Source organism: Mastigoproctus giganteus, chromosome 13 (assembly GCF_048544385.1).
Source record: "Mastigoproctus giganteus isolate SK-2022 chromosome 13, ASM4854438v1, whole genome shotgun sequence".
In the NCBI taxonomy this organism is placed as follows: domain Eukaryota; kingdom Metazoa; phylum Arthropoda; class Arachnida; order Uropygi; family Thelyphonidae; genus Mastigoproctus; species Mastigoproctus giganteus.
In genome coordinates, this window is record NC_143587.1 from 149,046,901 (window position 1) to 149,064,940 (window position 18,040).

Sequence of the window (18,040 nt, forward strand, 5' to 3'; positions counted from 1 at the left end):
AGGAGGGGTTATGCTATTAATTAAGAAACACATAAAGTCAAAGGAAGTGAAGCCAGTTGACATCGATGGACAGGGCAGTGTCGAGTCAGTTTGGTGTGACATAAGCATAGGGAAATCAAAATTGAGAGTAGGAGTGTGCTATAGGCCTAATGACTCTGATGAGTATAATAATATATTGTACAGGGAAATAGAGTGGGCCAGTAAATCAGAGAGTCTTATAATGGGGGATTTTAATTTCCCAGATATTGACTGGAATTTGTGGGTTGGTCACTCGCACACTAGCAAGGCTTTTGTGGATTTATTGGATGATTGTTTTCTACATCAGCATGTTCGTGAGGCAACAAGAGGGAGCAATACTCTTGATCTGATTATCAGTAGTGATTCTTCATGCATTAAGAACCTGCAGATAAATGAACCACTAGGTGGCAGTGATCACAGTGTGTTGAAGTGGGATTTACTCAAGGAGGTAACTACCATCAGAGGTAAAGGGAAGGGTTTTTGTTTTCGTAAAGGCGACTATGATGGTCTGAGACAGTATTTAAATTCTATACAGTGGGACCAACTGATGATGTTACCAACAGCAAACTCAAAATGGGAAGCATTCAAGGAACTAATCTTGGTGGCTACCAGGCTTTACATACCAACTAAGAAATATTGTTCAAGGTTTAGGCCTAAATGGTTGTCAAATGGACTAATGAGACATGTGGCAGAGAAGAAAAATGCATGGGATACATACAAATTAATGGGTGACATGGAAGCCTATGATAGATATAAGTTGGTCTGTAACCAAGTCACAAAGGAGATTAGGCAGGCAAAGGCAGACTACGAAAAATCCTTGGCAAAGGATGCAAAGAAAAACAGAAAGGAGTTCTTTACATACTTGAACTCGAGAAGGAAAGGGATGAATCAGATTGGTCCACTGGATATTGATGGTTCAACAGTTGAGGATCCTGCTCAGGTGGCTAACAATCTAAACGAGTATTTTGCATCTACATTCATGCATGAGGAGTTATTCAGGAAGGAGAATGATGTAGGTAAAGTAAACATTGGCAGTGAGCTGGATGACTTTGTAATAACTGAGAGGAAAGTGGAGGAGAGATTGTTGAGGATAAACATAAAAAAGGCACCTGGGGTGGATGGGATCTATCCAGTTATATTAAAGGAGGCAGCAAAGGAAGTATGCAAACCCCTAGCCATAATTATGAGAGCTTCTTTGGACTCAGGGGAGGTACCCATAGACTGGAGATGTGCAAATGTAACCCCAATTCACAAAGGAGGATCAAAGGCTGACACAAGTAATTATAGACCTGTTAGTTTAACTTCTGTTCCAGGTAAATTAATGGAGGCACTGGTTAAAGAAGCACTGCAGGATCATCTAGACAAGAATTCAGTTATAGCTCAGACGCAGCATGGTTTTGTTAAGGGCAGGTCTTGCCTGACCAATTTGATTGGATACTATGATGTAGCCACAAAAGAACTGGATGCAGGGAATAACTTTTATATTATATATTTGGATCTTAGAAAGGCTTTTGATACTGTTGCACATGGAAGACTGCTGCACAAATTGGAGCAGTGTGGCATTGGAGGCAAATTGCTGCTATGGATAAGGGGATGGTTGAGTGGCAGAAGACAGAGAGTGGTAATCAATGGACACTGCTCAACGTGGACTAATGTTATTAGTGGAGTTCCTCAAGGTTCAGTGTTGGGTCCATTGTTGTTTTCGGTGTTTATGAATGATATTGATGATGGGATATCAAGTTTAATGTCTAAGTTTGCAGATGATACAAAGGTTGGCAGGGTCGTTAAGGACACTACTGACGCTATGCTGCTGCAACAGGATCTGGAAAGGTTGAACTGATGGGCTGAGAGGTGGCAAATGAAGTTTAACATTGACAAATGTAAAGTACTACATATGGGTAACAGTAACCCCAGAGCAATGTATCAACTCTGCGGTACTACACTGACAGTGGTGGAGAATGAAAAGGACCTGGGGGTAATTGTGCAGGCAGATATGAAGTTCTCTGAGCAGTGCAGACGAGCTGCAAGAGTAGCTCATGGTGTCTTGTCAATGATATACAGGAATTTTTCTAGCAGGGATAAGGAGGTGATTATTCCCTTGTATAAGGCAATGGTTAGGCCACATCTTGAGTACTGTATACAGGTCTGGAGGCCTCATTTCAAGAAAGATGTAGAGCTGCTGGAACGGGTACAGAGAAGGGCAACAAGATTAGTAAATGGAACAAAGGGTTGCTCTTACGAAGAAAGGCTTAAGTTTTGCAAATTACAGAGTCTGGAGACTAGGCACCGGCGAGGTGATCTGATAGAGGTGTATAAGGCTTTGAATGGTTTGAGCATGCTCAATGCCAATGGGATTCTTCATCTTTCTCAGAATAATCACCTCAGAGGGCATAAATTCAAATTGAGGAAGGACGGATGTCGGACAGATGTGCGGAAATTTGCCTTTGGCCAGCGGGTGGTTGGTTGGTGGAACCGACTTCCATCACTTGTTGTTGAAGTTGATAGCCTAAACAAATTTAAAGCTCAACTGGACAGGTATTTCGAACGAACGGAGGGGTGAAATGGGAGAGGGTTTTTTTTTTTTTTTTTTTTTTTTTTTTGGCTGATGCTGAATAAGCTTGCTTTCTTGCATCATATGCCTGTACTAATGCTAATGCTAATTCCATTGAATAGAATTTAAAAACTGTCTGAGGTCACTGTCTATAGTCACCTTTATTTTTTAAAATTTATTTTTAAATAAATCCCTCTTCAGTACACAGTGATTGCTGTCACGTTGTTCTTTTATCTGCAGATTCTTAACACATGAAGAATTTCTGCTTATGATCAAATCAAGAGTATTGCTTTCTCTTGTTGCCTGTTTAATTCACTGGTTTAGAAAATGGTCATCCAATAAATCCACAAAACTTTTGCTACTGTGTGAAATAACTTTCCAATTATTGACTGGAACTTGTGACCAACTCACGAGTTCTATTCAATATCCGGAAAGCTAAAATCTCCCATTATAAAAGATTCTGATTTACTGACCCACTCTGTTTTTTTTTCTAGTTCTTTATACTCTTCACAGTTACACTCCTATAACATGCTCCTACTTCTATTTTTGTATTTCTATGTTTATGCCACACCTAACTGACTCAATAGCGGCTACTCATGTTGACTGGAGGCACTGTCTTAAGATTTTATTTAAATTTTATTCAAGAGCATATCTCCTTCTCCTGTCCTATCTATCTAGAAGAAGATAATATAAAGTGGGAGAAAAGAAGTGTGTGGAACAAGTTGTTAGTGATTTGGAAAAGTCAATGGGAGACTTCGAATAAAGGAGAAATAACACGAAAATGTTTACCAGATGTGAGAAAGAATATGTTGTAAATGGTTTCAAACAGACTTGTACAGTTTGTTTTCTCATGATGGGTCATGGATCTTTCTTTGAAAGGTTGAATAAGTTTGGAGCAGTTCAGAGCATAATGGAACAGAAAAGAAAATAGAGTGAAAGATAACAGAGCAAGCGTAGGATGAAAAGTAACTTTGTTCTATGACTGATGGAAGCTTTTCCTGGAACATTGCTCTCTTTGTATGATATTCAAAACTGTAAGTAGAATCAATCGAGGATGTTCATTTTGTAAGTCATTGTACCTTGCTTTGCATTTCCAGGTACTCATCACACTCTGCATTTTGTATGATATTTGAAATTGTAAATTGTATTAATCCAGGATGTTCATTTTGTAAGGTGTACTTTACTTTGCATTTTGTATGACATTCTAAATTGTATCATTATATCTGTGTATGAAACTGTACTGTAGTTCGGTGGGGTTGCCAAACGTTGGCTGGGACCACCTAATTAAATAAATTAATGATAAAAAAAAAGTCCTGTCTGTACACATTGTACTCTCCATGATGTATCCAAGTGGCCAGGAGTGAGACTGCAGTAGAACAGGCTCTTTGACTGGACCATGAGTGAAGCCCGTGATTGCTAAATCTGATTAATGATTGCATTTGTGATTTATTGTAGGAGCATGGTAAATTTATTTACCGTGCTCCTAACATCTCATGTATTTGCTGATTGCATGAGGAACCCTCAGTAGGCTTAGAAATCTCCAACGCTTTGTTTTCCAGGTTGCTGTATGTTTTTCTAGAAGCAACACAATCACTTACACCTCTGCCTGCAGGTGCTGTTAATCTATTAATCTGTATATCTCCCCCCCCAACCCAGCTATTAGTTTTCTGACCTACCTAACACTACCTCGATAGCATCAGAAAATATTCTTGCATCCCTTCTATTTAAGTGTATCCCATTCCCTTAAAAACACTCTCTCTGGTTAACAAGCACAGACCATACTGAGAAAAATTCTGTCACCTTTGAGCCTTGTACAGTATATCCAGAATTAAAATGAGTGACATGGTTCTCATCTTGTACTCCATCCTGTTATGTCTGGGCAGAATTGCATTACTTAAAAAAATTTAATCTTAACTTGCAACTTTCCCTCACCAGCTGGGCAGCCTTGAAAAGTCTCTTCTTTTTTAATTTCTTCAAAGGCATCATTTCTGTTTCTGAAGCCCTCATATAAGCCTATCAGAACACTTGCTTGTCACTTTGGTTCCTTGCACTCTCTGCAACAAAAGCACAACGATATTACCTTCGGTAAATTATGTCCCATTATAGATAATTCTGCAAAAAGGTGCTATTCTGAGCTGTTCACTTTGTTACTCTTGTTTGAGACATTATTCAAATTAAAATCACTGTTTGAAGTAAGGGGTGAGAGTATAACAACACAAACTATTACTAGTTTTGTTACATGATATATGCTGTGCCGTTTTGTTTCTAAATAATGCTACTGGCATTCCCATTTCTTAGCTAAAAACTAAAGAAATGCAACAACCTGCATGATTAGAACCTTCAAGATACTTTAATACAGTTACTATTATGATGCCTACAAGTTATTAATTACTAGACACAATATTCACACTGAAATAGCTGATAACAAAGGCTCTGTGAATATTGTCATAACTTACTAAATCCTTAGCTAAATTTTAAATAAGCTAATGAATGGACTATTAAGACTATATTTTAACATAATTGAATATGTTAATTAAGCGAAAGAAGTCAAATTTTTCCAAAAAACTTCTCATTTCAAGAGCTCTAATTCTCCAACTTCAATGACTATAGTCTTGAACCAGTCCAATGTAATTAATCTTTTTTGATTAATTTTTAATTTTTATTGGTCTTATGTTCACTGAACTCTTAATAACAAAAGAACAGCCAAAATTACTTTTACTGCATTGTTTTTTTACCTTTCATAATTTTATATTCAAATATATATTTATATATTTTTTGCATATTGCAGAAACTTTCATTATAAATTAATTTTGTTTAATTAAAGATATTTCAAAATTTTTAGGCTTATAACAGCAAGTGTGAATTGCCGTCACCTGGTAATGCATCCTATACAACTGACAATAATTATATTCAAGGTCAGCATCTCTATCTTGTACCTCGAAAAACGCACATATTTACATTCAGCTTTTTACCAGAATTCAGCGATATAAACAATGATATACAGGTATGTTAAAATACCATTTATTGCTGAAATATTATAGATTTTTTTGTTTACTATAATAAATATATTCTTTGAATTAATGAGGCCTTATTATAGCTAATTTCTTTTTTTGAAATAGCTTTTTCAATGACATCATGAAATATTCTTAGAATATTTGATGATAAAACAATTTTTAACACCAGAAAACAAGCACAAATAGAATTTGTGCTTGTTTTCTGATGTTTAAAATTTGTAACTTTATTTTTGTTTTAACTTTATCTCTGTTTGGCATTGGTAAAAAACTAGGAAGAACCTTGGAAGTTTATCTAGTTAAATTTTATTCAACAGTATATTAGTTTTTTTGCCAGAAGATTCTGTTTTCATTTGTTTTCCTTCCTGACTTGACAGATATTGTTTTCTGTATAACAGAGGTAAAAGGTTGCGGGTTCGAATCCCGCATCGGGCTTGGATCAAAGTACTGCAAAACCTTGGGAGGTGCACTATGGCCACAGAAGCGATGCGCCAACAACTACCAAAAAAAAAACCCAGAGGTAATAACCACTAAATGCCAGCCTTTGGAAAACCTTAGTTATTGCTTTAACTATAATCATTCCCTCTATCGCTGCTGAATATTGAAATCTCAATGTTTTGAGTTGGATTTTACATACTCATCATAAAGAATACTCATCAAAAAGAGCACAGGTCATCTATGCTGTTTTATTGTTCCTGTATTTACATGGAAGTGTTTCTCATTCTTGAAACATTGTGGTTCCTTGGGTTTTCCTATCACAAGCAATGGTAGTTTCTCTGAGCCATCCATATTAGCCCCCCCACTAAAACTCTAATTCTCTCTTTACTCAGTTTGCCATCACGACAATTCTGTGGTGGCAAACTGAGCTTATCCCTTGAATGCATAAGCTTTATTAGGAAGTTGGTTATAAAAGAGTCCTAATTCGTCAACATTAAAAATATCACACTTTCTATATTGTTTGATCAAAACATGTAGTTTCCTTTTTCTCCACTCATCAACTTTTAACATATTCACACTAGAAGATTCTCCGCAAATTACTTTGTAAACTAAACCATATTTATTTTGTATAATCTATTATGTAGCACAGAGCGAAATGGAAAGTAAAATAAATGACAGGTTTAATGTTAAATAGTAAAACAGAATATGTTAAATACATACAATACAAAAAGCTTTTGGTTATTATGGTAACCTTCATCAGTTGAACTGAAAGTTTAGGAACATAGAACTTAAGAGTGTGTAGTGCCAGTCCTGCACTACACGCTCATGACTGGCAAACGTTAGCAACGTTCACATACGTCACAACCACAGACTTCAACTTCAGACAGTTAGTTGCTACATCATGCAGTTTACTGTGCATGACTTGCACTACACACTCTTAAGTTCTACGTTGTAAATGTACACCAAAATTGAGAGACTTCTAGATGAGCAGAAAACTCTTTACACCATTATTATGGGAGACTTCAATGCTGAGGTTGGAAGGAGACAAAACAGCACAGTAAGGGGAATTATATGAAATTTTGGAATTGATGAAAGAGGTGAAAGACTTCTGGAATTTGCAGAATCTCGAGGAATTTTTTCAAGAAAAGGGTGAGCAAAGCTTGGACATGGAAGAGCCCAAATGGATTAACAACTAATGAAATCGACTCCATCCTCACTAACAGAAGGTATATTGTGAACAATGTTACCATCCTGAACAAGGTAAAAGTTGGAAGTGATCACAGAATGGTAAGATGCACACTTGATATAAGAAAAAGGAAAAACTGACCTTTGAATAAATAATACAAAGGTTTTTGAGATAACAGAAGATGAGAAAAAGCAGTATGTACTGGAACTTAAGAAAAAGTTTGTTTGAGATTTTGAAGACCTTTCAGGACCAAGATATTGACAAGGAATACAACAATTTTCTGAAAGTGATAAAGCCTGAGAAACCTATAGGTAAAAAGAAATCCAAAGAAGAAAAAATTAGTCAAGAAACACTTGTCATGATGAACCGAAGACAACAAATGAAGAGCAAGATAATCACCGACAATGACAAAATTCAGTATACTGAGTTATGCAAAGCCATTAGAAGGAGTCTAAGAGAGGACATAAGGAGATTTAACACAAAAGTAGAACAAGCATTAAGGGAAAACAAAGGACTTAAATCGGCAGTCTTGAGCAGTAATACAGAAAGACAAATGATACTGAATCTGAAGAATACTGATGGTGTACTTATAAATAGCAAAGAAGGCATAATTCAAATAGCAGAAGACTAGTATAAAGAATTATATAAGGAGCAAGGAAATGATGTGCAAGCAGTGGGAAGACGGACCACAAATTAGCAACATATGACATACCCGATATCCTCCCCAGTGAGGTAGAACATGCATTGAAGAAAATGAAGAATCAGAAAGCCCCTGGTGAAAATGAAGTTACTGTAGAGTTGTTAAAATTAGGAGGAAGGGACATAACACAGAAACTGGCAAGACTTTTTCATAAAATACATCAGGAAAGGCATGATGCCTAAGGAGTGGAATAATGCAATCATAATTTTGCTGCATAAGAAAGGAGATAAATCAGAGATTGGAAATTATAGAACAATTACCGTATTTCCCCATGTATAAGACGCACTTTTTTTCGAAAAATTTGGGGTCTAAAAACTGGGTGCGTCTTATACAGTGGTTGTAGTTTTTTTTTACTTGCATTTCGTGCTTGTTGTCTTTGCGCTCATTGTTTCACACTTGTTACCGGTATATTAGGTTACGTTTTGCCACGTTCTGCCCAGAAATGGCTCAGAAAAGATTTTCGTACAGTGCTGAATTCAAGTTAAAAGTGATCCAGTTTGCAAAAGTGAATGGAAATCGTGTTGCTGAACGTAAGTTTGGTCCTCCCTCCAACTGAGAAAACAATCAGAGACTGGCTACGGGAAGAAGAAACCCTACTGAAAAGTCACGGCAGAAGAAGGCCATGAGAGGCAAGTCAGCAAAATGGCCTGATTTAGAGAGGGAATTGAAGATATGGATTGAAGAGCAAAGGGCAATTGGAATTCCTGTGCCAACAAAGATGGTTCAGCATGAAGCAAGAAGAATTGCTGATAAAAAATAAGTTACTGATTTCAAAGGAGGACACAATTGGTGCTTCAGGTTCATGAAATGGAATAGACTAAGCATGTGTACATGCACCAGACTTGCCCAAAAAGATGCCTGAAAGCTATGAGCAGAAGGTCCTTGAATTTCATCATTTTGTCAATGTCGGAAGACACATCAGTTTGAGTTGGGACAGATTGCAAATATGGACGAAGTCCCCCTTCAATTTGATGTCCCAAGTAACGAACTGTTGATAAGAAGCGGGTGAAAACTGTAACTGTGAAGACAAGTGGACATGAAAAGAGCCATTATACAGTTGTTCTAGCTTGTTGTGCCAACGGAACCAAGCTGCCTCCTATGCTGATTTTCAAACGCAAAACAATGACAAAAGAAGACATTCCTCGAGGAGTGATTATCCACGTTCATGACAAGGGTTGGATGGATCAGGATGGGATGAAGATCTGGTTTGAGAAAGTTTGGAGCAGGAGACCAGGTGGGCTCTTACGCAAACCTGCCCAATTGGTGCTTGATCAGTTCAGGGCACACATAACAAAAAATACAAAGAAGATTGCTGCAGAGCAAAAAAACAAAACTTGCCCTCATACCTTGACATCTCAGCTCCAACCACTTGATGTCAGCATTAATAAACCCTTCAAAGCTGACATGAGAGACGAAAGGAACCAATGGATGAAATCTTCTGGGGACAATTTGATACCAGCAGGAAGAGTGAAGAAACCAACTATAGGAGAAGTTTGTACCTGGGATAATATCAAGATTGAGATCGTTGTGAAGTCATTTAAGAAGTGTGGCATTTCAAATGCCATAGATGGAACTGAGGACGAGGCAATATATGAAGACAGTGATTCGTCATCAGACACTATGAGGACAAGCTAATGGATGGGAGTTTTGACAGTGATGAGGAGTTTTATGAATTTTATGATGAATAAAACTTGAGTTCAATAACTTTATGTAATACATTTTTTTTCAAATTTCAGGCCCCAAAATTAAGGTGCGTCTTGTACATGGGGAAATACGGTAGCTTGTTGTCCCATATCTACAAGTTGTTCATAAGGGACAATACCAATAGACTAGAAAGAATACATGCTGAGAATCAACCGAAAGAGCAAGCTGACTTTATGAAAGGATTCTCAACTATGGATCACCTTTATGTAATATCACAGCTAATGGAGAAAACAAATGAATATAAAATACCATTATGCCTGGCATTTGTGGATTATGAAAAGACATTTGACTCCATACAGAATAAGCCAGTGTTTCGGGCACTGGAAAGACAAGGCATAGACACTCCATACATTGAGTTTTAAGAAAATATATGAGAATGCTACTTCCTTTATTAGACTAGACAAAGACAGTAGCAAATTGAAAATTGAGAAAGAAGTTCAACACAGTATCTCTGAAGTTGATTACTGCCACCCTTGAAGCTTTGGACTGATCGCAGAAAGCAGTCAATATGAATGGAGAGTACCTAAACCATTTACGATTTGCAGATAACATTGTGATCATAAGCCACGATCCCAAAGAATTAGAGGAAAATCTTAATCATATGCAGTGATAGTAAGGATTTTAGACTAAAGATGAATATGGCTAAAACAAAAGTAATGATGAACAAGTATGCCACAGAAAGGGATATAATCATTGAAGGAGAAGTAATTGAAAGTGTAAAGGCAGATTCATATACTTATCTGGGACAAGTCATTAGCTGTCTAATGATAAATGGTGGGAAGTAAAGAGAAGAAGAAATTTCGGATAGATAGCATTCAGGAAATATAGTTATACTGAGGAGCAATATCTCAATTTGTCTGAAACGTAAAATAATGAACCAATGTATACTCCTACCATGACGTATGGAAGTGAAACTTGAGCACTAACCAAAAGAATGGAAGAGAACCTGAAAACCACACAGCAAAGAATGGGACGAATTATATTAGGAATTAAGAAAATAACAGAATGGTACTCAAGAGGAGCTAAAAGAAAACCTGGAATGCAAAAAAAAAAAAAAAAGAAAGAAAAAACCCTTCCCATTTCACCCATCCGGTCACTCCAAATGTTTGTCTAGTTCAGCCTTAAATTTATTTAAAGTATCAACTTCCACAACAAAAGATGGAAATCTGTTCCACCAATCAACAACCCGCTAGCTGAAGGCAAATTTCCGCAATCTATTCTACAACTGTCTTTCCTCAATTTGAATCTGTGCCCCCTCAGATTCTTAATCTGAGCAAGCAGAAGTATCCCGCCAGCATTGAGCCTGATCAAACCATTCAAGGCCTTATACACCTCAATCAGATCACCTCGCAGGTGTCTAATCTCCAGATGCTGCAACTTGCAGAACTTAAGCCTTTCTTCATAAGCGCACCCCTTTGTTCCTCTCACCAATCTTGTTGCCCTTCTTTGTACTCATTCTAGCAACTACATTCTTCCTAAAACGAGGCCTCCAGACTATATACAGTAATCAAGGTGTAGCCTGACCATTTCCTTATACAAAGGGATAATCACCTTGTCTCTGCTAGCAAAATTTCTATATATCATTGACAAAACTCCATTACCTGCTCTGGCAGCTCCTCTGCACTGCTCAGAAAACTTCATATCTGACTGCACAATTACCCCCCAGATCTTTTTCATTCTTCACCTCCCTGAGTGTAGTACCACACAGTTGGTATGTTTCTCTTGGGTTACTGCTACCCATATGGCGTACTTTGCATTTGTCAATGTAAACTTCAGTTGCCACTTCTCAGCCCATCTGCCTAACTTTTCTAGATCCTGCTGCAGTAGCATACTGTCTTTACTGTCATTAACAACCCTGTCAGCCTTTGTATCATCTGCAAACTTGGACATTAAGCCTGATATACCTTCATCGATATCATCAATAAATACACAAAAACAACAATGGGCTCAGCACCGAACCCCAGGGGACTCCACTAACTTAGTCCACATAGAGCAGTGTCCGTAGTGTCCATTTATTACCACTCTCTGCCATCTCCCACTCAACCATCCCTTTATCCCTTCAGTAACTTTCCCTTAATTCCAATTTGTACAGCAGTCTTCCATGTACAACGGTATCAAAAGCTTTCCTGAAATCCAAGTATATGATATCAAAATTATTTTTTGCATCCAGTTCCTTTGTGACCACATCGTAGTATCCAATCAAATTGGTCAGCCAAGACTTCCCCTTAACAAAACCATGCTGTGTCTGAATTATTACTCCAGACTTGTCTAAATGATCCTGCAATGCTTCTTTAACCAGTGATTCCATTATTTTCCCCGGAACACAAGTTAAACTAACAGGTCTATAGTTACTTGTGTCACCTTTTGAACCCCCTTTGTGAATTGTGAATTGGCGATACGTTTGCACACCTCCAGTCCATGGGGACCTTCCCTGAGTCGAAGGAAGCTCTCATAAATTATGGCTGAGGGTTTGCTTACTTCCTTTGCTGCCTCCTTTAATATAACTGAATAGATCCTGTCCACCCCAGGTGCCTTTTTTATGTTTAACTTCAGCAATTTCTCCTCCAGTTTGCTCTCAGTTATTACAAAATCACTTAGCTCCCTGTGAGAGTGTGATATACTTCTGGCACTCCCCTCATTGAATAACTCCTCATGTGTGAATGTAGATGCAAAATACTCATTCAGTTTATCAGCTGACTGAGCATGGTCATCAATAGTCAACCCATCTATGTTAAGTGGTCCAATCTGATTCATCCCTTTCCTTCCAGAGTTTACATAACTAAAGAACTCTTTGCATCCTTTGCCAAAGATTTCTCTTAATCTGCCTTCGCTTGCCTAACCTCCTTTGTGACTTGATTACAGACTAGTTTATACCTGTCATAGGCTTCTGTATCACCTGATACTTTATATGCATCCCATACATTCTTCTTCTCTGCCATGAGCCTCACTAATTCATCCAACATCCACTTAGACCTAAACCTTGAGCAGTATTTCTTAGTTGCAAAATTAAGTCCCTGAAGGCTTCCCATTTAGAATTCAATGTTGGTAACACCATCAGTTGATACCGCTGTACATAATTTAAAAACTGTCTGAGATTTCCGTAGTCACCTCTACAAAAGCAAAAGCCCTTCCCTTTAGCCTTGATGGTAGTTACATCTTTAAGTAATTCCCACATCAGTATATTGTGCTCACTATCACCCAGTGGTTCCTTTATCAGCAAATTTTTAATGCATGAATAATCACTGCTGATAATCAGATTGAGTATTACTCCCTATGGTTGCCTCTCGAACATGCTGCTGTAGAAAACAGTCATCCAATAAATCCAAAAAAGTCTTGCTAGTGTGCGAGTGACCAATCCACAAGTTCCATATCTGGAAATTTAAAATCCCCCATTATACTGATTTACTGGCCCACTCTATTTTTCTGCACAATTACTCATTATACTCATCAGATTCATTAGGCCTGTAACACACACCTACTCTTGTTTTTCATTTCCCAGTGCTTATGTCATACCAAACACTCAACATTGCATTGTCCACCTATCAATTGGATGCACTTCTTTAGATTTTGTGTGTTTCTTAACTAACAGCATAACCCCTCCTCCCTTCCTGTCCTGTCTATCCTTTCTGTACACATTCAGATTTGATTCAGATCTCTGAACCACTTTAAGTGGTAAACTTTTTGAGATATTGAGTTTGAGAAATTCCTCACCTTTGTATTTATCTATATGAAAGCTGGTTGCATTTTTTAAAAAAGGCAGATTTGAAAAGGTGCTTACAGAATGGATATTTGTGATTGATAATGGTGAAAATGTAATTCAAAAATCCTTTTATGGAAAAACTCCAGTATTTGATTTCTTAAATATTTTTACTATAAAGCAAATGATATAAAATCACATATTACATTTCTTTTTTCATTATTAGATTACACACATAGCTCTTCAATTGGGATCTGAAAGTAAATTGTGTGCTGTTCTCCACTGGACACTAACTAACTCGGATGGCTCAACTGTAGTGCCAGGTGTGGTTAACAAAATTAAAAAGGGTTTGACTTTGAGTGATGATCCCAGTTTCTACGAGTTGGTTGTGGAGCCATTTTGCAGGTAATTTTGTTAGACTTTATTGTATGTTTATCGTATATACAGGGTAGTCTATGTATTAATTTACTGAGAAAGGAGGGGGGGAGGCGCCTCCATAGCCAGGTGGGAAGGAGCAGCAGTGCATAGCACACGCTTCTTAATTAAACCGGGGTTCGAGCCCGTCACCACCGAATACGGAGGATGCGGAAAGGTCAGGGAATGACCACCGCATATCACAGAGCAATATGGCCTTAGTTGCTAATGCTCCTAAAAAAAAAAAAAAAAACCCAAAAACTGAGAAAGGATGCTATTAACTAAGAATAAAATTACTGGGGTTAAAAAATAACTGAACAATTTATTTAAATGTCACTTGTTCCATTTACTGGCTAAAAGAAAACTTCCTACAATCTAGTAAAACCTCCTCCCCTGTAATATGAATTTATGGCCCCTCATCTTGGAATTCTTTTTAACAGTGAAAATTCCGCCTTCATTCATATTACTAACCCCTCTCAGAGCTTTATAAACGCTAAATCCCCTGTAAGGTACCTTGTTGCCTAGTTCTGTACCCCGACATAATTGAAGTCAATCCTAACTGTTGCCCAGTTGCTGATCTCACCATGCAAATTGCCTGTCTATGGACCCTTTTAAGAAGTCCAGTTTTTTTTAGATGAGGTTTCCATACTTGTAAATAGTTCCAAACGTAGTTTTGCAATTGCCTTATACAGTGGGATTATGACCTACCCATCTCTGCAGGAATAAATCATCGATAGGACACCATGGACTTTTCTGGCTGTCTGTTAACACTGATCAGAAAACTTCATGTCTACCTGTATCATAACTCCTAGATTCTTCTCCTCCTCTACAGTTTTAAGTTCAACCCCACCAATTAGAGCCACTCCCCTGCTTATGTAATACTCTACTTATGGAAATTCAACTTTATGTAAGTTTTTGCCGGCCGGTGCAAATTTAAAATGTTCTTGGAAACGTATTTTGCATTCCGTAGGAATAAATGGAAGCATCAGATTCAGAAGCAAGTGCCCCTGAGTCCAATGGCCATTCAAGCATGAGGCAAGAAGTATTTATGAAGATATTAAGTATAAGTACGGTGAATGCCAAGCCAAATTCATGGCTTGGCATTCACCGTATTAGTGTCTAGCAGGGATAAGGAGGTGATTATCCCCTTCTATAAGGCAATGGTCAGGCCACACCTTGAGTACTGTATACAGGTCTGGAGGCCTCATTTTAAGAAGGATGTAGATCTGCTGGAAGAAGTACAGAGAAGGGCAACAAGATTAGTGAGTGAAATGAAGGGTTGTTCTTATGAAGAAAGGCTTAAATTTTGCAAATTACAGTGGAGACTAGGCACCTGTGAGGTGATCTGATTGAGGTGTATAAGTCTTGAATGGTTTGAGTATGCTCAATGCTGATGAGATTTTCCTCTTGCTCAGAATAATTGCCCGAGAGGACATAAATTCAAATTGAGGAAAGACATTTGTAGGATATATGTGCGGAAGTTTGCCTTTAGCTAGCGAGTGGTAAATTGCTGGAACAAACTTCCATCTGTTGTAGAAGTTGATAGCTTGATATCATTTATGTTGTAGAAGTTGATATCATTTATTAATGATATCAATGAAGGTATATCAGGCTTATTGTCCAAGTTTGCAGATGATACAAAGGTTGGCAGGGTTGTTAATGAGTGTAACAATGAGAGTATACTACTGCAACAGGATCTAGAAAAGTTCCTGTAGATGAGCAGAAGTGGCAACTGAAGTTTAATATTGACAAATGCAATGTACTGCATATGGGTAGCAGTAACCCAGGAGAAAATGACCAACTGTGTGATACTACACTCAGGGAGGTGGAGAATGAAAAAGACCTAGAGGTAATTGTGCAGTCTGATATGAAGTTCTCTGAGCAGTGCAGATGGGATGCCAGATTAGGTCATAGTTTTGTCAATGATTTATAGGAATTTTGCTAGCAGAGACAAGGTGATTATACCTTTGTATGAGGCAGTGGTCAGGCCACACCTCAAGTACTGCATGCAGATCTGGAGGCCTCATTTAAGAAAGTACATTTAGTTGCTAGAATGAGTACAGAGAAGTGCGACAAGAATGGTGAGAGGAATAAAGGGCTTCTCTTAACAAGAGAGACTTAAATTCTGCAAGTTGCAGCATCTGGAGACTAGGCACTTGCGAGATGATCTGATTGAGGTGTACAAGCCTTGAATGGTTCAAGCAGACTCAATGTTGATGGGATACTTTTGTTTGCTCAGATTAAGAACCTGAGGTGGGGGCATAGATTCAAATTGAGGAAAGATAGTTGTAGAATTTATGTGCAGAAGTTTGCCTTTAGCTGGTGGGTTGTTGATTTCTGGAACAGACTTCCATCTGTTGTTGTGGAAATTGATAGCTTAAATAAATTTAAGGCTGAACTAGACAAATATTTAGAGTGACCAAATGGGTGAAGTGGGAACTTTTTTTTTTTTTTTTTTTTTTTTTTATTTGGCTGATATTCAATAAGGTTGCTTTTTTGTATCATATGCCTCTGCTAATTCTAATGTAGCACTTCTTTGGTATGGATCTATAATTGCTTCAGCAGATGCCGCATGTCATACCATCAGTGCTGTTCAAGAATGGTTAATGGACATACATGTAAATGTTGGATTGGCTTGTGCAGAGTCCTGATTTGAACTCTATGGAACACCTGTGGGATAAACTGGAAAGTCAGTTGAAGGCTAGACCAAAACATCCCATGTTAGTAGCCCAACTGGTCACTGCAAGTGGATTAGAGGATTTGGTGTCAAAACGATTGTACTGCTAGATCTGCCATGGTGGGCACCCTGAGGAGTCAGGGTGGTTCCCTATGTGCAGATTTGGTATCTGTTGAGGAGTACAGAAGTTCCAGTTTTGCAACTGGAAAGATTTTACTTGCCTGCGGACCGTTTGTTAGTAATAGAAAGGCATATGGTTGGGATGGGGGGGGGCATAGCAGCCAAAGAGGACTGACATGTTATTGAAGTAAGTGGCAGTAATGTCAATGTGAAATTGGCATATGCCTGGATACTTTTATGAGCATGGTGAACCAATATAACATGGGAGTAGTTTCATATTTCAGTTGTGTCTCTGCTTATAATGTTATTTGTCCTTCAGCACATCCACATTAAGGGCTCTATAGTTAAAATAACAGCACATATATTTAGTGCATAAATCTAAAAAAAAAAAAAAAAAAAACAATCTGACTGTGTGATCAAGTTACCACCCCTAGTCACTGAGGAGATGGGTTGCTACCATCTAATTTACAAATAGTTACATCTTAAACAAAACATACAGCCACTCCCCGAGTTATGTAAGGATTGTGTTCCGTGGAATTTTACTTAAGTCAGAATTTCCCTAAATGCTTATGCAGCACTCACAAATTTGATTGAAGCAAAAAAGAAATGTTCGACGAACATGTAAATAGAATGATTTATTAAATTTTTTTTATCTCATGCGCAGGAAAATTTACAAAATTTTCAAAATTATAAAATTACAAAATGAGAGAGGAGACAGGCATAACGTCAACAAGTTTTACCTTTTGAGCATCATTGCCAGAATTAACTCTGCAAAGGTTAAGGGCTGTGGAAATTTAGAATGGGTTTTTACCAACACATCACAAAATTTCTCTGCAGCTGCAGACGGCATTGGTGACTTCACCGCATACTTTACTGTTTTGGAAACCAGCACAATGCTTGAACCTTTTAAACCACCCTTTGCTTGCCATGAATTTGGCTTGGCATTCACCGTACTTATACTTAATATCTTCATAAATACTTCTTGCCTCATGCTTGAATGGTCATTGGACTCAGGGGCACTTGCTTCTGAATCTGATTTTCCATCCATATTATTAATAGCTTTTCCATCTTCGATATAGCACTTGAATGCTATTTTAATGGTCACTGGTGATCTTAAATGCGTTGATCCTTTAACGCGTTCTTCTATATATGTGTGCACTGTCCCTTTTGTTTTGTTTCCTAGCACTGCCAGCACTTGCACTTTCCGTTTGTCCCTTTCCCTTCACCATTGTAATAAGTAAATAGAAATGAAGAGAAGATTCTAAAAATTTATTTATGTTTTTTATGCAATTGAGAAGATTTCAGTGAAGAGGGAACTCATTTCACCATAATACCGTAATGTAAAAACCCACAGAATTCCAGTTATCAGGATTATCGCAAATGCCATAAGATCGAGTTTACTACCCTTTTATAATAGATTGTGCTAACAGTAAAGCCCAATAAACCGGAAAGTTTAAATTGCTCTTATCGTTTTATGGCCATGACCTCCAGAAATGTGTTTTAGAAAAATGTCACAAAGGCCTT

At 37.7% G+C, this 18,040-nt stretch overlaps 1 protein-coding gene across 3 annotated transcripts in view; it reads left to right on the top strand.

Annotated features, from left to right (window-relative positions):
* LOC150076514 (trafficking protein particle complex subunit 11-like) overlaps positions 1–18,040 on the top strand; it is a gene marked incomplete at its 3' end in the record, with an annotated part of 510,629 nt that overhangs the window by 360,681 nt on the left and 131,908 nt on the right. For all 3 annotated transcript variants that reach the window (XM_090388020.1, XM_090388018.1, XM_090388019.1), the window contains 2 exon segments: positions 5,412–5,573; positions 13,532–13,710. In XM_090388020.1, coding sequence (XP_090244146.1) covers positions 5,412–5,573; positions 13,532–13,710 — 341 coding nt within the window.